This window comes from Gymnoscopelus microlampas, assembly GCF_963454915.1.
Source record: "Gymnoscopelus microlampas genome assembly, chromosome: 9".
NCBI lineage: Eukaryota > Metazoa > Chordata > Actinopteri > Myctophiformes > Myctophidae > Gymnoscopelus > Gymnoscopelus microlampas.
In genome coordinates this window covers 23,478,292-23,500,958 of record NC_139946.1, presented here as the reverse complement: position 1 = coordinate 23,500,958, position 22,667 = coordinate 23,478,292, and the positions used below count along the sequence as shown (strand labels likewise).

At 39.3% G+C, this 22,667-nt stretch overlaps 1 protein-coding gene across 5 annotated transcripts in view; it reads left to right on the top strand.

Moving 5' to 3' along the window:
- slc44a5b (solute carrier family 44 member 5b) overlaps positions 1-22,511 on the top strand; it is a 57,475-nt gene extending 34,964 nt beyond the window's left edge. The window contains exons 7-23 of one of the 5 annotated variants that reach the window (XM_084067801.1): positions 187-247; positions 351-474; positions 1,532-1,564; positions 5,430-5,513; positions 7,039-7,151; positions 8,653-8,784; positions 10,425-10,524; positions 10,646-10,738; positions 11,394-11,481; positions 12,607-12,869; positions 14,045-14,139; positions 14,253-14,356; positions 15,042-15,115; positions 15,858-15,928; positions 16,032-16,120; positions 16,233-16,317; positions 19,384-22,511. In XM_084067801.1, coding sequence (XP_083923927.1) covers positions 187-247; positions 351-474; positions 1,532-1,564; positions 5,430-5,513; positions 7,039-7,151; positions 8,653-8,784; positions 10,425-10,524; positions 10,646-10,738; positions 11,394-11,481; positions 12,607-12,869; positions 14,045-14,139; positions 14,253-14,356; positions 15,042-15,115; positions 15,858-15,928; positions 16,032-16,120; positions 16,233-16,317; positions 19,384-19,493 — 1,719 coding nt within the window. In that variant the 3' untranslated portion in view covers positions 19,494-22,511. The other 4 variants (XM_084067800.1, XM_084067803.1, XM_084067802.1 and 1 more) reach the window with 4 other exon arrangements.
- Positions 22,512-22,667: the final 156 nt, after the last annotated feature.

The window sequence follows — 22,667 nt, the reverse complement described above, 5'->3', positions numbered from 1 at the left end:
AGTAGATTGGATGACTAGTGAAATCTTATCTTTTACGTTTTAGCACAGCAGGTCTAACCACATTAACCCTGGAATCCCTATTTTGGGCAAATCATTACTGTATAGGCAAAACGTTTTTCAAAAGTTGTCAAAAATAGCAGATCTACAAGCTCACAAAAATTATTTGGCTTCTTTGTTCTCATTTAGTCAATTCACCAAGTCTTACGAGATGAGGACTGCCCATCCATGATTGTGCCAAGCAGACCTTGTAAGTACCACCATCTGAATGTTGGTCCACACCTGGCACTTCAATGTTCAGTTGACAACCCATGGCACTAATTAACCAGAATAAACCTTGTGGTGTGTTTCAGTCCTCCAGAGGTGCTTCCCCGATTTCATCACCAGAAATGGAACTTTAACCGTGGCCAATAAGACCAACTTCAAAGATGGTAGTGGTAACACCAGGAGTGTGGTTGATCTCAGAGATGCGGCCAAGTAAGTCATGCTCTCCTCCACCGTGAATCTACACAGTGACATCTAGAGTGTTCATTTAATCTTATTTAATAGCCTGTATTGCCAAATGAACACTCCGGAGTTCACTGATACATTATATCCCACTTACTGTATGTGGCAGATGAGAGTTACTTACGTTAGTGGGATGCTCATCCCAAAACTGTTATATTGTCAATAGGCCTACTACCTATGCACCCAGGCCTACTACGTATACACCCAGAGAGAACTGGACAGCTACTTCAGGGTAGGACAAATGGGCAATGTCACCCTTGCCCAGTAATGTGTGGTTCAAGCACATTAAAAAGCATGTTTGTTGCATGACGATACAGCTTACAGTATCAGCAAGCTTAATATTGTAGTAAAGCCGTAAAGGGGCTTAAATGCTCCTCCATTAGCTTGCTAAACAGTGATGTCAACATGTTGATGTCAAAACTTTCTGTACACCTCTGTATACTGCCCACCTGTGGTGTCTCTACAAGCAAGGCAGCATCAGACGACTCACAGTGGCTTAAAATGACTATGCGGCTGCTGCCGAGAGCTCCAAGAAGCTCCAGTGCAAGCCAGATGTTTGTTAGTGTTGGGGTACCCACCTGCTCTGCTGTGCTACGCAATCTCATGTATAGATTTATGTGTAGGACATCTGAGTCAGTAAATGACATCATTGCTGACATAACTAACCCTATACGTAGTTCTGTCAGGTTCTCCTCTAGACTGTGGAACCATTGGCGCACTTATCTGTATGTTTGAAACTGAACAGGGTGGAAGTCTTTTTATTGTATTTCTTTTTCAGTTTTTTTTATTTTTTATTGTATTGTGTTTTTATTGTGATATGGATCTCCCTTGGGTCTGAAATAAAGATTGAATTGATATACTGTAGGAAATTGAGAGAAAAAGATCAGACTGGAGACCTGATGTATTTGACCGCTTTAGCTGTCATTATGAGCACCCACAGTTCCATGTTTGCACTGATCTAATTCACTTTGACTTCTGACCCCAGGACACATAACTTACTGTATTCAATGCCTTTTTTTCTTTGTAGCCAAGTAACCGCCATGCAGCAAGGAGTGGAAAGGTCTCATGAATTATTGTTTCAACCTTTAACCTAACGTAGCCCCCGAGAGCTTTGTGCAGACTAACCTTCCTACCCCGTGCTGTTCATCAGAAGATATCTGCTCCTTACTTCTCTCCAACTTAACTGTGGAAAGAACAGAGGACAGATTCACAATGCTTTCTGTCGGTTGTCTTTGTGGTGTGGATGGAACTAGTTCCCAATATCATTGTTAGACGATTGAGTTAGTGTAAACTTAGCCTCGGAAACCCAGCCATTTTTTTTGTTACAAAAGAAAAAAGTCTGGGGGAACGATGCAGGAACGATGGTCTTTGAAGCTTGTTATCTCCTAACCATTCAGAGTGCAGAGGGGCGTCGCTCTAAATTTGGTGACGTCAGCCCGCTCCGTGCACAGACCGGGGGGGGGGGAGGGGGGAGGGGGGGGGAGGCGGGGACATAGATTGGTGAAGCAATCGGAGGACGCGCCTGCTCCGGGCGCCTGGGTTTGGATCCGCCCTTCGAGACCATGGATTGCTCTCGTTCTCTCAGTCTAGTGTAAACTGAACTAGTTGGTGCAAACTGCAGAGGGATATGGCACCCCCTGGCTGTTATTAGCTCTGTGTTAGCCAGTTTGGCATTTTACCTTTAAAGATGATTTCCGCCCAGCTCTGGTGATGCGAAACATTGAAGCTTATCAAACATACTTGTGGCCATTGTTTGTGTGTGGTCAGCTCAGCATAACTTGTTGCTTTCTCCTGATATACTATTTATATACCAGTGGTGGAAGAAGTACTCACATTTTCTACTTGAGTAAAAGTATCAAAAGATTGCAGATCTACAAGCTCACAACTTAGATAGATCGGCTATTTTAAAATAGCCAAAGTATATAGGGCTGAAGTGGTTAGTGTATGTTTTGTAATAATAATCTAAATCTACGAAGTAACTAGTAATTAACGTTTTCAAATAATTGTAGTGGAGTAAAAGTACAGTATTTGCTGTTTTGAAAGTCTTGAAAATGGGTGAAGTAAAAATACATCAAAATGATACTTAAGTACAGTACTTGAGTAAATGTACTTAGTTACTTTCCACCACTGATACTTACTGTATGTAGACTTTGACTTTGGCAGATGCGAACAAGAGATCAGCTCCAACATCTTCAAATGGATTACATACTAAGTTCAACTAGCATAGTTCTGCACTTTTGTGTTCTCTGGCAAAGACATTCTATTATTAACTGACTCCATGGTCCACATGATGGACAGGCAGACGGCCTCATTACAAATGTTTAGCATCGCTTTGTGGCTCAACTGATAAATATATTTATTATACTGTATAAACACTATAAAGGTATACTGTACAAATACAGCATATAACAGTATACACACACACACACACACACACACACACACACACACACACACACACACACACACACACACACACACACACACACACACACACACACACACAATTATATATATACAAAAAGTAACCTTCAAAAGAAGGCACCGCACACTCCTCAAATGCAGGATGACTTGCTTTATTGATGCAGTGATATGCACAACACGTTTTGCTTGATGCTTCCTCAGGTGCTATGAGATGTGCACAAGTGTTCTATTATATATTATATATATATAGCTGTATTATTTTTATCATTATTATTATTATAGTTAGCATATGAATTAAGCTCTGATCTCTCTGACTTTCAGGCAGTTTTAACCAGGTCATTTATCATAATGCTTACGGTGCGTTTTAACAGCGGGCAATACTGGGCGACATCGTCCAAAAATATAATGAAAGTCTATGAGAGCCGGCGATCGGGCGAAGTGGGCGGGGGGGCGATGAAAGATGGATTTTCTTTATCTTTTTGGGCGATGTTGCCCGGCATCGCCCAGTATCGCCCGGTGTTAAAACGCACCGTTACTCTCAAGAGAGATTTGTTCTTCACATGGGAATGTTGGCTTGTCCTCAGTTCACCTTGTTTTGTCTGTACTTATCCGAGTCATCACAGGACAATGTGTCTGGGATGTTGGCACACTGTGACATCTATTCTGCAGTACTAGTGTCCTGATATTACCAGTAGGCTTGCTATTTGCACTGATGGTGTTTTCCAAGCCAGTCTCTTTTCAAGGTTTGTTGGATATTTTCCTTCTTGTCCTCTGTGGATTAAGTTAAAAAGGAACCAAATTATTTAATTTGATTACATTATTTTATTGCAGCACTGCAGGATAATACAGAAAGGTTTCCACCTTCATAAAACCTGAATTATCTGACCCTTACAGTATAAGTATATACGGTATAAGTTGTCTTTTCTGGGCGTAGTCTAAGATGCTAGTGGCCAATAAGGTTACAGAGGTGTCTAATTATTTCTGAAATAGGCCCAGAACAGAGACAGAACACATATTTTTCTTTGTATCAAAGAGGGACTACAATTATCTGTCTCCAAATAAGAGACATAATGAGGAATAATAATCTCCATGTCCTTGTATTGGACCTGCACAATATGATTACACAAGCAGTTCTATAATATATATCTCTGTTGTTTTTTTATAGGAATACAGTTATTATGATAAACACAGCATTCTTCCACATTTTGTCACAAGCATATCGGGACCTTTTAGGCATTTCCTCCTGAATGCCAAGTACTTCAACATGTCTGCCAAGGACAGATTATCCTCTCCAGCAAACGCTTCAACAACAAATCAGTTCTCTTCCTCTTAGTCTGTGGGAGACCGGTGAACGTCCACATTTAAAATGATATGAGCACTGCAGTGCCGTATACGTACAAATGGATGGAGGGGATTTGAACATCCATGATATTGTTATGAAATGGATGAATAATGTGGCCTTCAAATTGAACTGAGATAAGTTTCCCTATAGTATATATAAACAGTATTGAACACAGCCATGGAGTCTTTGGTCCAGCACTATGCAAAGGTTGAGCTGCTACAGCTTTTGAGCCTTAACCACACAAACCCTTGCATCCATATCCTGGGGCTTGTCATAATAGGTGAATATTGGGCGAAAATAACAAATCTACAAGTGTGAGCTTGTAGATTGGCTTTTTTTGGCAAAAAGATTTTTGGTGTAGAGCGAGAAAAAAGGAGGGGACCAAGTACAGACCCCTGGCGGACCCCGGTCAACAAAGTATGGGGTTGTATATAGTACAGGGGTTAAGTGGCTAAATGTCTAGCCAAAAATGCCAATACATTGGTTCAGCTATATTCACCTCTGTTTGTAAATTGACGAAGGTTCAGGCACCAAAAAAGAAGGAAAGCTTATCTGATGATATGAATGTATCCGCTTAAGAGTAGCTAAACCAAGGGTGTTGGGGTTTTTCTGACATTGAAAATTGTGCTGTTTCATGCCAGATGAATAGAAATAGATTAACTCTGGTGATAACATCAGTATTCATTTGCATGTGTCTTTGCAGTAAACGCTCCTCATAACGTGTAGTAAGTCACATATTGCAATTTAATTTAGAGCCATAGTGGGCTACCATACAGTAGCAACTATTGCTTTCTAGTGCTTCAGGAACACTAATGCTATAGTGGCTCATTAATGAGAGAGTTCTGCTCACAACATGTAGATCTGTTGTTTGAACAGAAACCCATTACCTCATAACCTGCCCCAAGGCTACGTTCTCTAATGCATTTTAAGAGCAATCTCATCTTTGTTTCATTGTAAATTAAGTGAGCAAAGATACTGTAATATCTATCTCTAAAGATGCATTAGGGAATCCTTAGCAGCATCCATTGTGTGCTTAACTTAACTGTAGATTTAATATCAACAACCACAACATCGGTTAAATGTCAGACCACATTGTTCTCATGATATTGCTTTTGTCTCTGCACGTGCCTCTCCTTCTCTTGCTGATATTCTGTAACAGTGGCATCACCAGTTTGCTGGATGCCAAAGAAGTCGGCATGAAGATTTTTGAAGATTATGCCAGTTCCTGGTACTGGATCCTGATGTAAGACCCTTTTTTATTTACCAAATGCCACCTTTTGTCTACTTATTATGGGGGGACAGCCAAACCAATGCAAGAACTGAAAGACATTATTAAAGGACATGTGGTTAAAATATACACACTATAGTGGTTAACGGTTTTAAGTTTGGCTTCTCATTTTGACTCCTGCGTTTGTGTAGGGGTGCAACATAAATGGTGCATTTATGTTGTAATCGAGCTAATAGAGCTTATCAAGCTAATAGATTTCAGACAGACTCACAAATAGATTGAAAACATTTATTTATCAAATGTAAAGTCTGAATATTATTTGATCTTGGTATTTTGGCTCTGCTATTACTCCCTGATTAGCAAATGACAACCATTTAAGAGCGGGTAGATATATATATATAACAATCCCCCCCAGGGGAAAACAGAAAGCAGAGCCCACTGGTGGTGCTGGGATGGCAGTGGGAGCAAACTAGCGCATACAACTACAATTTTCCCGCATCGATTCATTGATGTATATAAATAAATAAATCCTGCTTCACGATTATTCAATTAATAAAAAAAATATTCTATACAATAACCACTAAGAAAATAAGTTATAGCCCTTTTCATGTGCCATGCTATGATGTATACAGTATGGTCCCTTCTATTTAATTCCTCGGCCACCATGATAGATAGATAATTTTATTTTCGTGTCCTGCACACAAAGTGCCCTAACCTCATGGGTTTATAAGACACCATTTTACGCTTACAGCATGTTTACAGTATATTCACGTAATACATTCAATTTCATCTCAGAATTATACAGAGTGTTCTGTCTTCTCTCCCAAGTTTGACAGATAAAATCTGCCACAACAAAAGCTCCTTTAACAAAACATATCTTTAAGTTAAGTAACATACGTTTTTCATAATCATGTAACTCAAGGAAATCACCACAAATAGAAGATATCTTACTAACAAATACCTCTCTTATATAATAGGGCAATAAAACAAAAAGTGAACCTCATTTTCAATTTCACCAAGTTCACAAAACAAACCGTATCTCTCTTCCTCTGGAACCATGTATTTGAATGTGTGTGCACTACAGTATTTCATGACCTTTACATTTTACATAGTAGATGAGTTAAAGATTAAGCAGACTTTCTGCCACCCATTATATAATCCTAATTTGCCATTGCCATCCTATTGTGTATGTGCTGTAAATGCAAAGATTATAATGAAATAATAAGCTCTCCTGGTTACCACAAGAGTTGATATGGCAACCAATATACAGTAGCATCACCACATCATCATTATTATTATTTTAATTATAAACAATTCAAATAACCACACTAGAATGTCTTTAACTAACCAATCTGCTTGGCTGAAATGACCCTTTGTATAAGGATATGGCCCTGTACTGTGCAGAATCTTTTTTTACACATTTATTTTCTCGAACTCAAAGGAAAATATGTTTGCCTTTTTTTGTACGTTTTAAAACAAATGACATGAATTGCCTTTCTGTGTGGTGTCTATACGCTGTCTGTGCTGTGTGTGGTTTCAGTGGTCTGGTGATAACCATGGTGGTCAGTCTGCTTTTCATTCTTCTGCTGCGGTTCACTGCTGGCGTTCTCCTCTGGCTCATTATCTTTGGGGTTGTCACTGCTGTGGGCTATGGTGAGTATGCTGTACTGCAGTGGTTCCCAAACTCTGTGTGTGCGTGGGTGTGTGTGTACCACACATTATTATAATATCGTCGTCGCTGTCGGGCAGAAACCCCTTATCTCCATATTCTAACTTTTTGTGTTTTATTCGTAAATTAATGTCCTACTTGATCAAAAGTGGCAGATCTGCTGTTTTTGAATTTGAATCCTGAAAAGTAACAATTTTGGACATATGTGGTTTCCACCCGACAGAGACGATAATTATGCTATATCAATACTTGTTTACCAATACAGAGGCAAGTTCTATAGCCTAAAAACATATTTGAACCACTTTCAACCTGGCGTCCGTATTTTGGGCATGTTAATATGGGGATTTTTATAAATATAATGATATCAAATTGTATATATTGTAGATCAGGTGTGCCTTGAGATTTTGACTTGCTCATTGGTGTGCCTTGGGCACAAAAGGTTTGAACCACTGCTGTGTTGTACTGTATAGCAGTGGTTCTCAAACTGTGGGTCGGGACCTCCCGGGGGACAATGTAAGGACTTTTTAAGACCTTTTTAATACCTCTAAAATAAAATAACATAAAGAAATAAGACCATTACTGCGTCAAAAGTAATCAACAAACTATACTATAAGAAATTCTAATTGTCAAATATTACCTAAGAAAGAGGTGCAAAATTTGTGAAAATAACCGATCTACATGCATTGTGAGGCGTTGTGAGCATGTATCTATTTTCACGATATTTATTTAGGAGTTGAGGCATTACAAACGTAATGCCTCAACTCCTACAATGCTTAACCCATTCAATCCGGGAAAGCATCTGTGTCATTTTAGGTTTATTTGGCTATTCCAAAATAGCAGATATACAAACTCATGAGCTTGTAGATCTGCTATTTTTGAGAAAACGTGATTTTTTTTTTTGCACATCTTTGAATATATATATATTTTTAAAGTGAGCATTTGTAAATCAGATCCGTGCTTCCAGGGGTGGTCCCTCCCTGGAACAACATATTTTGAGATGGGGGGGGGGACAAAAAATTGTCAGTGGACAAATGCATAACATTTGGGGGTCCTTGACATGAAAAACGTTTGAGAACCACTGATAGCAACATAAGTTTTTCAAAAAAACTGTTTGGATTTAGAAGACATTTGTAGAATCCCCAGAAGCAAATATTTGAGTTACAAATGTTCGCTTTAAAAAAATATATGTATTCAAAAGCTTTGCACAAATTTTCACGACTTAAAAGAAAGAATAGCCAAAGAATTCTAAGAATGGCTCAGACACGTACCCGGTCTTAATGGGTTATGTCTCATCCATGCAGGGCATGCTTGGCACATACAATAACCTCAAAAACAGTTTATATACAAATAGAGATTGTGGGACAATCCTGAAAGTGCATGTAGACACAGACATTGTCTCTCTCTCTCTCTCTCTCTCTCTCTCTCTCTCTCTCTCTCTCTCTCTCTCTCTCTCTCTCTCTGATCCTGTCTCTGTCTTGTTCTCAGGTATCTGGCACTGTTACTGGGAGTTCAGTACACTCAGAGGGAAGCCAGATGCTGATGTCACCATTTCTGATATTGGTTTCCAAACGGACTTCAGGGTTTACCTCCAGCTTAGTCAGACCTGGCTGGTGTTCAGTAAGGATCTGTTCATCACTGTGCTTTTCCCCTACTTGTTCCTCTGTTTAAAAGAAGGTTTCTGATGTCCTGCTTTATAAGAGGCAGGCTCCAGGTTTGAGGTGTATTTATTAGCACATAAAAAAAGAGTTATCAATAAAGTACTAAGTAATCACTAAAATATAAAAATGTATACATAATGTTTACCACTAGTACTGTCAAGACATATGCACATGCATACATACATACATACATACATACATATCAAATCATTTGCATAAAGAAATGTTCGATGCAGGACACTGTCGTACGATGGAGTATAAATCAGGCATTAGGAATCACCAGAATCCCTGATGGTTTCTTGTCCCAGATTTAATGTGGAGGTAATATTTTATTTCTGCAGATTGTGGCCGTAAATTGCAAATCCCACTCACAGCCATGGAATCGCTCTCCTGTGAAATTAGTTTACTTTGTCGATTGTTTTATGGATGTTTGCTACATGCATGCACAGTCTACCATAGGGGCTATGGAAAATCCACTGTATTTGTGCAATTAAATCAGACGCCTGATAATAATGAAGCTGTGTATGTTTATCGAGTATTTCACAACGGAACTCAGCACGTCAGAATCAAGACTGATTCACAGACTGTAACTATCCATTTTAGAAAATGATTGGCCACAGATTATACTTGACTCTTTGTCTGGAGAATGTGTTATATTTTCAGATAACCACACACATTTTATGTAGCGACCTCATTACCGTTCTTAATTAATACACATAATGAATATTGTACTGTATTATTGGTTATTTAACATTAGCTACAAGCTGTCCTTAAAAACGACATGGATTTCGATATAACATTGAACCTTTTCAGTGTTGATGTACTTATGTGTGTGTAAAAGATGTGATGCTGAATGACTCAGCTGGTACTTGTTTCTGGGTCATTACTACGGCTTCTCCCAGTTTCTGGGTAACTTTCCGGGGTATTACAAGGTGACGTAGATAGTGCCAACACAAAGTTTCTATTTAAAGAGTGCATTGCTCCAAAATGTGAATATATTTGAATTGTTAGTAAGCAGCCATGGTCTAAGCAGGATAGTCATCTCAGAGCTGTGCAAAATCCTCTGACGATTTAGCTTCTGCATCATGCATTATTTTCTCGATAACTGCATGACTCGTCATTGATTATCCCTTAATTGTTTTTGACATAGGCCAAGCCTAAAGTAAACACTATTGTTTTATACAACTACAGTCTTACTTTTCAATCCTCCCCTAACACTTCTCCCTGGCCTTGGCTATTATAATGCTTTTCTCAGTAATTGTGTACTTACGGCTTCTGTTTTATATCCGTACTGTTTTATGTTTTCATTATAATAGTTTGTTACTCCAAGATGGAAAATGCTGTGTGTGTGTGTGTGTGTGTGTGTGTGTGTGTGTGTGTGTGTGTGTGTGTGTGTGTGTGTGTGTGTGTGTGTGTGTGTGTGTGTGTGTGTGTGTGTGTGTGTGTGTGTGTGTGTGTGTGTGTGTGTGTGTGTGTGTGTGTATGTATATTATATATAAATATATATTAATTAATTAATTAGGTATTCTGTGAGATTGTTTAAGGCCAATGCTGCTGTATCTTTTATCCCGGCATCAACATGTTTGCTTTGCATTGCAGTGATCTCCCTATCGGTGATTGAGGTGATCATCGTGATTATGCTAATCTTCTTGAGGAGCAGGGTTCGCATCGCAATCGCATTACTGAAGGAGGGGAGCAGGTGAGTTTGGAGATCTAGGTTCTCATACTTAGGAATGTAGCTTCACTGAATCCCTTGTTTTTTTATGTGCTCTGTTTTTTGTACAGAAAAGAAACTCTGTTTTCTCATCTCTGTTTTTAAGGGCCATCGGTTACATCATGTCTACGCTCTTCTACCCGATCATCACCTTTATCCTGCTGTCAATATGCATCTCCTACTGGGCAGTAACAGCTGTGTATCCTTCTAACTCAGTGGTTTTCAACCCTTTTCATATCAAGGTCCATCTTTTATTCGGCATTTGAGCCACGGACCACCATTTGATGAGATTGTTGTCGTTGGATACGATTTTGCACACAATTCCATGCTGTATTGATGTTGGTACCATAGGAGAGATAACAGACCAGCATTGATAAAAATAACAATTCTTTAATTAAGTAATGCAGATGTTTAACTATAATTTAACACTTGAGAGCGTAAAATTAAACTTACGGGTCCATTTGGTTTCATTTTACTCTTTGGTTTCATTTTACGCTCTCAAGAGTTAAAGCTCTATAAGGGTCCATTTGGTTACCAATTCTCCATCAGTTAGCTGGGGACCACCTGGAACCCCCTCAAGCCCGGACCACTGGTTGACTGGTTCTCATCAGATAATTCAACAGAAATGGCAATTACTGTGGTATTTAAAATAATACAACTGAAACTCCTCTCTTACAACAAGGGAAGGGACACACTGGAAACCGCTCTACCTGAAAAAAGAAGAAGCTCTACCTCCTGAGGCACTGCCGCCCCATTTGTTAAAAATGTCTCTCAATATTGCTTGTAATAAACAACTGTGGTGAATCATCACCAATTCTTTCCCACTATGTTGCCCTTAACTGATTGACCTCCAGCTTCTTGGCATCATCTGGGCAGGCAGTCTACAAGGTCATGTCAACGCAGCCTAAATGCATATATGCCAACCTCACATGTGATCCTGAGGTTAGCTTCTACTCTGGTGAATTATTCCCTGATGGTGTGATTTGCTGATATCTTTGAAATAACCCTCATGTTCTTTATGGATATTTATAGAAAAATCCTCTTGTGTCATCTCATGGCTACTTCTGGTCCATTTAATATCCTATACAGATGTTCTCATCGCCCCAAAGCGTTAGTCAATCAATGCAAAATCAATAACGTTTAAGAAGAAGGGCAGGCGGGTCCTTAATGAGGACTAGCATTTGAATCAGACTTGGCAGGAGCAATATATTTACCATTAGCATTGAAATATTCTCTAAATCAACTGAAAACTTTTCAGCTTGTGTGCACTCCTTAGAATTTAAAAGCGTGACCTTCTAAATTATAAAAGGTGTCATGGCCTTCTGAAGAAAGCTAATAGGAAATGCTGAAATCCTTAGTCCATTAGTCCGTTGTCAATTGACTATTTCTCACAGTAGGCTATGCTTGACATTCCTGCCAACCATTTTTCAAAACATACCGTGGTTTCTTACATTTTTTAGGAAGACTTTGGATTCCATTCATTTTATTATGATTTGAAAATCAATTTGCAGAGATTAATGCTTTTTAGTTTTTTGCCAACATTGAGTCATTTATTCAGCTAATTACGTTTTAATTACTTTGGAGAAGATTTCAGCAAATGTATAATCTAAGAATAAAGTTATTGTTATAGGGAAATTATCTATGTTTATGTACAACCTACTGTACAGTATGGCAGAAGCTAAAGAGAATGACATACTGGTATCTTCCTTTCAAGTAGTTAAGATGGCAGTAGAATAAAATGAATGAGACAAAAAGTCAGGTACAGCAGTATTTCCCATTCAGCTACAGCACTTGTTTGGCACATTATTTTACAACTTGAATCCTAGTATTTCTATTCTGGGGGCAAACATTTAGTAAAAAATAGCAGATCTACAAGCTTGCAACGTGTCGCAACGAGCTTGTACAGTAGATCATCAGCTATTTTCGGCAAAGATATTTATGTAGAGGGGAAAAAGGAGGGTATAGCTTTTAGACCGGTTCACGTAAATGGCACGGCTCAAACATCACATTATCACTAACACCGTTGCTAACTCTACTCAACGATGTCCAATTCATGCTGTTCCACAGACCTTCAGTCAGTCCAACGTCACCAAAGTGTGCCCGGGTTCTCAGTGCACGTTTGCCTTCTATGGCGGAGAGAGTCTCTACCACCGCTACATCTTTGTGCTCCAGCTATGTAACCTGCTGGTGTTCCTGTGGTTGGTCAACTTCTGCATTGCTCTGGGCCAGTGCACCTTGGCAGGGGCTTTTGCCTCCTACTACTGGGCCCTGAAGAAGCCCAACGACATCCCCGCCTGCCCCCTCTTCTCCTCCTTCAGTAGAGCCATACGGTACGTACTGTAGCTGCATGGGCGGAGACATGCAGTAAGTAGTGTTGGTTCTGCTTGCAGTGGTGGAAAAAGTACTCGCATCTTTTACTTAAGTAAAAGCATCAATACAGCAATGTAGAAATACTCTGTTACAAGTAAAAGCCCCGGAATTCAAAATTGACTTGAGTGAAAGTACAAAAGTTTTTTTTTTAATGTACTTAAAGTACCAAAAGTAAAAGTAGTCCACTCATTATGCAGAATGTCCCTTTTCACAAGTTTTCAAATATAAAATGTAGAAAAATCTTTTGAAAATAGCAGATCTACAAGCTGTAGATCGTCTATTTTCAAATGACCGAAATGTATATAGGGCTGAAGTGGTTAATGTATGTTTTGTAATAATCATCAAAATCTCAAAAGTAACTAGTAATTAAAGATGTCAAATAATTGTATTGGTGTAAAAGAAACATTTGCCTCTGAGGTGTAGTGGAGTAGAAGTAAAAGTACTGACAATTGGAAATACTCCAGTAAAGTAAAAATACCTCAAAATTGTACTTAAGTACAATACTTGAGTAAAGGTACTTAGTTACTTTCCACCGCTGATAGATGGAGACATACAGTAAGTAGTATTGGTTCTACTTGAGTGTTGGAATGCAGTGATAATGGGATGCTCACTTCTTTATCTGCCTCACATGGACTAATACAATGCTGTTATTCTATTCTCTTCCACTGCATTGCATTCTATGCCATATTATTGAATTTTATTACATATCACATGATAGAAATGGACAGAGAGCCAACTTCCATTGCACGCCTGTGTAACATGGTGCCATATTGGATGCGTGTAATGCTTAATCAGCAGTGCGTATGCATCATTAAAATGCCTTCACCAAAACCTATTTCTTTACATGTTTCTTTATGGTATGAGCAACCACTTCAACAACTTGCGTGAAATCTAGAAAGTGCAACTGCTGACACAGACTGCATCGTGCAAAAGGGCTGGTTCAGTGCTAGACTCACAAGTCGGTCTCACATTTTCTGCACTCAACGAAGTATAAATCAGGCTTTAGAAAACGAATGGTAGGTGGAGATCTCTGATCACCTGGCAACGTGAAAAAGATTGCAGCGCTGTTACACAAATTGTGGCTAAGTTGTCTCTGTTCATTTTTACTCAGAGGTACTATTCTCGTATTTCCTAGGTATCACACAGGTTCCTTGGCCTTTGGTGCTTTGATCCTGGCTGTGGTGCAGATGTTCCGAATCATTCTTGAATATCTGGATCACAAGCTCAAAGGTATAGTGAAACTATAACTCATAGACATTGATTTATCTCACACACTTTTTTGTGCTTTCAAATTGTACACACACATACTGGCTGATTTTCTGGCTGACAATGTTTTTCTCCAGGTGCTCAAAATGCATTTGCTCGATTCGTGCTTTGCTGTCTAAAGTGCTGTTTCTGGTGTCTGGAACATTTCATCAAGTTCATGAACAGGAATGCCTACATCATGGTGAGTTATGGAGCAATGGTTGGCAATTGTTTGGGTTTTTCTTTGGTGAACTTCAACCTTACCATTAGCTCAAATCAGCTGTTAACATTAGCCCAAATCATATTATTTGATCTTGCCGTTCAGGATCGGCTATATATTACTCCCTGCTCAGCAAGCACATTAGAATACAACCACTGGGCACTGGGTGAAAAAATGGGTTACAAAAATTGTGGGATTAAAAAAAAAAGAATACAACCATTTAAGAGCAGGGAGATATACATATACGTAACGTATATATAATTTATATAACAATCCCCCTGACAGCAAGAGGAAGAACATTGAATGAGGTGAGCTTAAATAAACCGCCAAATTAGTCAGCTTGACACGCCACGTATACATCGCCCACACAGTGGTGCACATGCTTGTAAACCACTCGAGTGTATCTGCCTGAACTAGCTCACAGGTTACGCATCATATGCGTATACAAGCTTGTGAGCTTGTAGATCAGCTATTTTCGCAGAACTTTGGAGTAGAGGGAAATGTACAGAGCTTACCCTGGTCAACTAAGTATGAGTTTGCTATGCTAAGTATGGCGGGTTTAAGTGGTTAATTCCCTGTTTCTGTTATCAGGAAAATGTGTATTTGGACAGTTTTTTGGTTATTTTTAAATGAATGTATGCACTACATGTATTTTTCCATCTGACAGATAGCAATATATGGGAAGAACTTCTGCACCTCAGCGAAGGACGCTTTCTTCCTGCTGATGAGGAATGTTGTGAGGTAATTAACGCCTTTGAAGCTCAGGGCCACCCGTTGATAAAGGGAAGTCCAAGGTGAAACTGCTTCAGAGAAGGCTAGCAGCTTCACATAATTATGTTCCCATCCCAAGCATGTTTTTAGATAATCAGCAAAGCAAATCTAAATATGTATGATCTTAGGCTTTCACAGTGTTATGTACACTTTGAAACAATAAAGTAAAAATAAAACCTTCACAATATGTTATCCACACTGTCCACACACTGAAAAACTCTATAATTTTATCATAACGTTAAGTGGGTTCAAACTCACAACTTGTGAGCTTGTAGATTGTCTATTTTCAGCGTGGGACACCGCCATACGAGTTGTACCCCAGGGTAGCCTGTCTGTATATGCTGCATGTGTGTCTGACCTTATATTTATCTCCAGCGTCTGTGAGGTTATGGTTGATAGTTGAGCTGCAATGCTGTTATGAAACTATTGTAATTAGAGTGTATGTCTGTATGTACAGTATGTAGGTACATACGTACATACAGTATGTCACTCTGTCCACAGTGACCCAATACACATCAACATCACAGCACAAGGCTAATATGGTGCAAATTAGCACTATTTTTTTTGACAACCAAAATATTTGGTTGTCAAAGGTCAGCGATGAACCATAAGGCTCAACTACTGTATGCACACCTCTCCTATAGCTTACTTCTGTTTTTTTTCCATTCTTTCTGGTTTTCTCCTACACTCTGGGTCTCCTCTGTCTCTTTAGGGTGGCTGTCCTTGACAAGGTCACAGACTTTCTGCTATTCTTGGGAAAACTGCTAATTTCAGGGAGTGTTGGTGAGTCCATGTCACTACTGTATTCTGTAAATTGAGTATTGCGTTATCAGAGGTGGTGTTGGTGTTATGTGTGTAATTTCATTTAAAATGTCCTGTTTTGCAGGTGTTCTCGCATTTTTCTTCTTCACACGTAAAATACCTGTCATTCAAGAGGAGGTACCATCCTTAAATTACTACTGGGTCCCCCTTCTGGTAAGAAATTGAAAAGCATTTAGCGAGAAATTGGACAGGCCTTGCAATATAACAGTGAATGAGGCTTGTTCTTCAATATAACATAGTGATTTAGGCTTGTTCTTCCTGGCAGACGGTGATATTCGGATCCTACCTGATTGCACATGGCTTTTTTAACGTCTATGCCATGTGCGTGGACACATTGTTCCTGTGTTTCTGTAAGTATTCATTGTTTATGCATTTATGTTACACAGCATAAGAACATTTAATTTGTTGGGCAGTCATTCCTATTAAAGAGTAATGAAACATTAACTCATGTTTTTTGAGCTGTAAACATAACTTTTATGTGGTAAAACTTGTCAATCCTAGTCATAACATTTCCAAGAAGATTTCATAAAACCACAACTATGGACATAAGTAGTTGTTAGTGCTGCCTTCTACGGGGAGGATGTTTTACCCTGCTGCACCCTCTTGCACTGCCTAAAGCTACGGTCACACATCTGCGTCGTATGCATCTTAGTCAACCCATCTGAAACTCAAGCCGATCAGTCAAATCAAATGCATCCATTTCCTATATTATCTGGCAGTGCCAGCAGAGTGCTGGTTTTCTGGTGTGTAGTTCATTTGATTTCGGTGTACTGCTAATTTTAGAAGTGAGGGAACATACAACACACATGCACGCACACAACATGAAAAAGAGTGTAGTTTGTTTGACTTGCGTTGTACTATTGGCTCTCACAAAAAGAAAACTACAAGCGGGGTAAACGTGCTGAGCTTCTGTCCTATTGGTTGGCGTGCTGTCAAGGTTCATCAATGTTGAAACCGCTTCACAAACGCTTCACACACGTCGGACTTCACGCAACAGGACACTGCGCCCCGTTTTTTCCATATAGGGAAGCTGACGCTTTTGCCGCATCTGATGCTAATGTGTGACCGGGGCTCAAAATATGACGTCAGACTCTACTTTTGGAGACTCTTTTAAGGTTGCCCTGTACCCTCCTGTTGGTCATATGACAGGCGGAGAACGTCAAATGCAGAAAGCGTTTGTAATAGTTGTAATAGTGTATATAGTAGGTAAAGAGTCATGTCAGAGGCATGCGGCATGTATAATAGGCACAAAAAAAGACTTTCAAAAACAGCATATCTACAAGCTCACAACTAGGGATGTCCGATATTATCGGCCTCCCGATATTATCGGCCGATATTAGCATAAAAATTTATATCGGGAAAATATCTGTATCGTTTTTTTTTTTTTGCTTTATAAATAAGTTACAGGAGTTCTTACTGTATATGGTGTGTGTGATATGAAATTTGAGCTTACCCTAATCACAATAATCCCCGCATATATCGGTATCGGTTGATATCGGTATCGGTAATTAAGAGTTGGACAATATCGGTATATCGGTTATCGGTAAAAAAGCCAATATCGGACAACCCTACTCACAACGCATCGCATTGTGACGTGGTGTGAGCTTGTAGATCAGCTTCCATTTTCATTCCATACGCCCTCTGATCCCCACACTCCCTCCACCTCACATTAGTTTATTTTCAAGTCTGCACAGTAGGCAAGGACAGGCTGGAAGTGTGTGCTTCATTGCTCTTTAAAACCTTGGGGACAGTGACATTCCTCTCCTCTTCCAAACAACCTCTAAAACTAATCACTGAAACAGATGCATGTTTATTCACAATTTTGGCACTTTTGGCTTGTTTCTTCTCATTTAATTCTCTTGCTTGGCCCTCTAAATAATTTATCTCAGCTAATGCCTTCTTTGTATGCATTGTGCTCTTCCTTTTCCCCCTTGCTGTCTTTCTTGGCTGTGCCTCCTCCTGTTCTGGGCCTTGGCCAGGCGAAGACCTGGAGAGGAACGATGGTTCTTCCTCCAGGCCCTACTATATGTCCCCTGGCCTCCACAAGATCCTACGCAAGGGAGAGCAGGGTTCCAAGTTGTATGCTGGCTCCTGAGCCATGGTGCGGGACTAGACACTTAACTGACACTCCAATCAACCGCTCTCTCACTCACTTTTCCGAATATCTGTGTGTGGGGGTGTCTGGATATTCTAGAGCGAGGTCTGTAAGGCTGGACTTCTGAATTGAGGTGGAATGGCCTGGTCCATATCTGGACATGATATGGCATGGGGCCTAGATAGAAAAATGAGCTCTATTCACATTCTCCCTTGCCAACTCTGATACTTGCCTTTTTCTGTCACGCATCTGTTGAATTTTCTTTTCGTTGTTGATTCTCTGCTAACCTCTGCCTTAACTAGAGGACATTACAATATAAAAGCAAAACGACTAGGCTGGGTATGGTATGAGCATTTAAACCCAGTGCTAACACATAACACAAGGACCTTAGATGTACAGATGCCACCAATTCTAGTGGCACAATACATGGAGAAAAAAAAATAACAGCAAGTTAAAACAAGAGTGCCCCCTTGTGGCACTTCAGTCTTTTAGCGTACAGTCATGTTCATAGGCACTTACATGTATGGGAACAGTACCATGTAATGCTTTTTTATTTTATTTTATTTGTAGCATGATTACTTTATTGGCTGTGCACTGTATGTTTACCATTGAAGTGATATATTTATTTGGCCCACCATATTTACACAGACTCAAAGTTCTGCAGCTGCTTTCACTTATTTAACAATTCTATAATGTCACATACATATAGAGTAAGGTTCCCTTATATTCACTCATGTACTGTAAAAGAGTTACTGTATCTTATGGGAGGTTAACCTTCTAACCACATTATAGGCTTTTGCTAAGGATGAGATTTGAATAGAGCCTGACAACCTTCAGGAAATGTCTCTGAATGCAGTTACTAGTTTATGTGCCTAGTTGTAAAAAAAAGAAAAGAAGAGATACTGTAACGTTCCTCTTGTTCTGTGGTTTTTGACCTAACACCGGGAACCTTTGAAATACCATTTATAATAGGATGTCAAAGCCATTTTTGGTAACTTTTGTACTGAATGGTCCAGATGTAGTGCTGTTTCTAATACTATGTGAAAGACACACATCTGTGTGGAGGTGATTCAGTGTTCTTTTTGTACAGGAGAATCCTTTTTTTATCGACGAAATCCAATGAAAATGTGAATAATTTTTTGGAATAAACACAAATGGTCGAAGAGTTGTGCACTGTACTTTTCCACGCGATTCCACTTGGCATCTGATTTGAAGTGCTTGCATTTGTAGTGTTCAAATCCTGCAGGTTGTAGAGGCAACTAAATGACCAATCAGCAGTTATTTCATTTGTTTTTAACCTTGAACTGCTACTGCCTCCTAGTGGTGGACCTGGAGACAAACAACGGTTCAGCTTCCAGACCATACTACATGAGCAAATCCTTGAAGAACATTCTGAACAAGAAGAACAGCAAGAAGAAGGGGAGAAGATAGAAGAAGGAGGGCAGCCGAAGGGAGGAGAGAAACAGTCAACAAAGCATGGTACTTATGTGGAAATGAGCATCTGCCACTTGTAATCTGTGATCGTTTTAAAGGCACAGTAAAACAAAGTATAATAATCGTACCATATAGGTCTACACAGGTTGTTAGTAACAAAGGTGTAAATAATAGTCTCTAATGATGACCCACCTACAGCTCATACTGTACATATGCTCCTCTTGCTGGTTCTTCTGTATACTCTCGGAGCATCTGTGTCAACACAATCACATATGAGCACCCAAGTGCTGCTCTTGTAGTCACAATATTATGCCACTTGATGGCACCTGAGCTATGCAGACTGAATTAGCTTTGCCATCAACTGCACAAATAGTCCCCATTATCACCATACTCTGTGTGATTATCAACCTTAACCACGTTTTGGGGCATGTCCTGACGTAAATGTTCAGAAAATGTATTTTTTTTCGAAAATGGCAGACCTACAAGCTCAGCTATTTTTGCCTCAACATCATATTACTAAGTATAATAGGGCTCAAGTGGTTAACCTCTTGTCTCACATTGAGAAGCATATTTTCCACACAGTGTCCAGTGTTCAAATACCAAATTAAGTGCTTCAATATAAAGTGCCTTACGCTGTTTCACAGAATGTTCACGCAGAGTGTCTAATTGTGTTTTGCTGTTGAATTTATTGTGAAACTCTACAAAGGGATTAGCCATGGTATAAGTGATTGAGGTCTCTCTTTGTACCATAGGCTGGTATTTCACAAATGGAAGGTCCAGAAATTAGAGCTGAGGGTGGATGTATATTAAAAAGCATTTCTTAATTTGCTCATACCAAAGGTACAAATGTATATTTCGCCCCATAGTCTTTTATGGTTGTGTTGTCAACCTCCAGATAAAAGTTACTGACCTGTCTCTGTTATCATGGTCCTCCTGTCACTTGGACTATAGCAACTCCTTCCTACTTATTGAGTGGCTATTTGTGTTTCTGTAACACAGCCTTTTTATTATTCAATTAGGCCTATACTAGTTATGTTTTAATTTGGGTTTGGGTTAGCCTTCTTTCATAACACCCAATCTAGTTAGTACAATGTACTGTATATAATTTTGTGTAATTTCAGATGATCAATAATGAGGGAGAAACAATTTGAGAATTTGTCTATTAAATAGACTAGTCAGTCAAGTGCTAAAATATGTTTTTCTAACACATTATTTCACTATTTATGTTAAGTTAAATTGTCTTTGAATGTCTAGGATGGTACAATTCCAGAGCCAGAATTCAGGTAATTATTGAAAGTGTTTTATTGTCAAACTAAGATTTATACCATTTTGAAAAGAAGTATCTCCTTCTCTTACACAATGAAACGGGACAGAATGGACAGAAAATGTACAACTAAATGTTGTACTTATGTTATGTATTTGTGCTATAAATGCAAGCACCTTTACTGACTGTATCCTCTATTTTAGAGCAGTTCAGCTGGTGTGCTGTGGACACAAATTACTGCCAGTTTTTATTCTAAACAGATTTAGAACTGGGACATAAGCGAATGCAATTAACTTCCTTGTAGAAAAGAGGGCATGCAGGTGGCGGTAGTGCAGGGGAGACTATAAGGTTGGATTCCTCCACGGTACCGCCGGCTTGGCCGGGCGCCTCAAAGGAACACAATTAGCCATGTTCGCACGTGGGAAGCTGGCAGGGAATTAGGGCGATCTCTGATCTGACCTGAACTGGGAAGGATAGCGTGTTCCTCCGCATGAATTACACCCACCCGCTAAAACACCCCACTGTTAGATGGAAAGAAGTGGCTGGTGTGACTCCATGTCTATCGGAGGAGACGTGGTTGTCCATGCCCTCCTCAAGACCAACAAGTAGGGTTTGGCAGTGACAGGGACTACAGTATAGCCTACAATACATAGAAATAATTCTTATTGGGGGGGGGGGTGAAAGAAACAAAAACTGTTAAATACATTTTAGAAGAGAAAAAACTGAGGTCTGCGTCCACACGACCGTTGTTGAGAACCATATAACCAATATGGTTCTACAAACCATATTTGTAGAACCCTATTAGAGGTCGAAGCCTGTGAGAAATCGAACCACTGTTTTAACAGTGTTGCATAGGTTAGGATTTGTTACTTTGTTGAAACAAAGTTGTCAGAAATGAAGTGAATAGCATTTATTCATGCTTACATCATGGCGTAATTGTGTGCTTCTAATGACTCACATTTGTCTCCACTCTCTGCCAGTCCTATGATCTCTTTGTCAAAGGGTCCGAGAAAATGGCCCCACTGTGCCAGGCTACCTCAGGGTGACATCACTGTCAGTTTTACGTGTCTTGTGCCCCCGTTGTAGCACAACACGCTCATACATGCTCAAACCAGTACACCTTTACTGCTCAATAAAAATAAAGTGGTTTGGCACATGTGAAAAGGGAAAGAACAATGAAGCTTGCACTGTGTAGTGTTACATACATTATAATGCATGTAACATACTTTCATTCTTATTCTATGTAGTTAATGTCTTATTGTACTTCTATGTCAAAAAGCAGAGCTTTGTATCTTTCTATGCATGCAGCTCAGATATTGTTTTATCCCCCATGAAGCAGGAGAACTTCGATCTGATAAGTGAAGTAAAAACAGTTTTTTGTGTGCCTTCCCCTCCCTTTCATGTTGGAGAACTGGATTCTTTTGGTCAACCACAGTCAACAAGTAGACACAAGTGAATTCTCTAACTTGGTTAGAATGTGCATCAGTTTCCTTACCACAACATCTTGAAAGTTAAATATTTAGATGCCGATAGACAGAAAACCTAGCCTTAAAAAACCTACACTGCCAAAAGACAGAAAACAGAATGATACTTCAGAGTCTAAGGGGACTGTGCTCTCCTGTTCAAAGGTATAGATTTAGTGTAAACATCATTGCCATATTTTTTTAATTTGTGCAGTACAGGTTGCATGTGTTACTACATGAAAATGACAATGTTCTGAATCAATCTGTATGGTCTACTTTATAAATAAAGTGAGTATTTCTACTATTTGCATCTCACCATTAATCATTTTGTAACCAGTTGTAAGCGGATTTTGATCATGTATTATTGTGGTGTGATGGTTGAACACTGTTTCACCTGTCATTGGATAGAATTTGTTGCATGTTTAGCTCTGATTTAATTCTCAT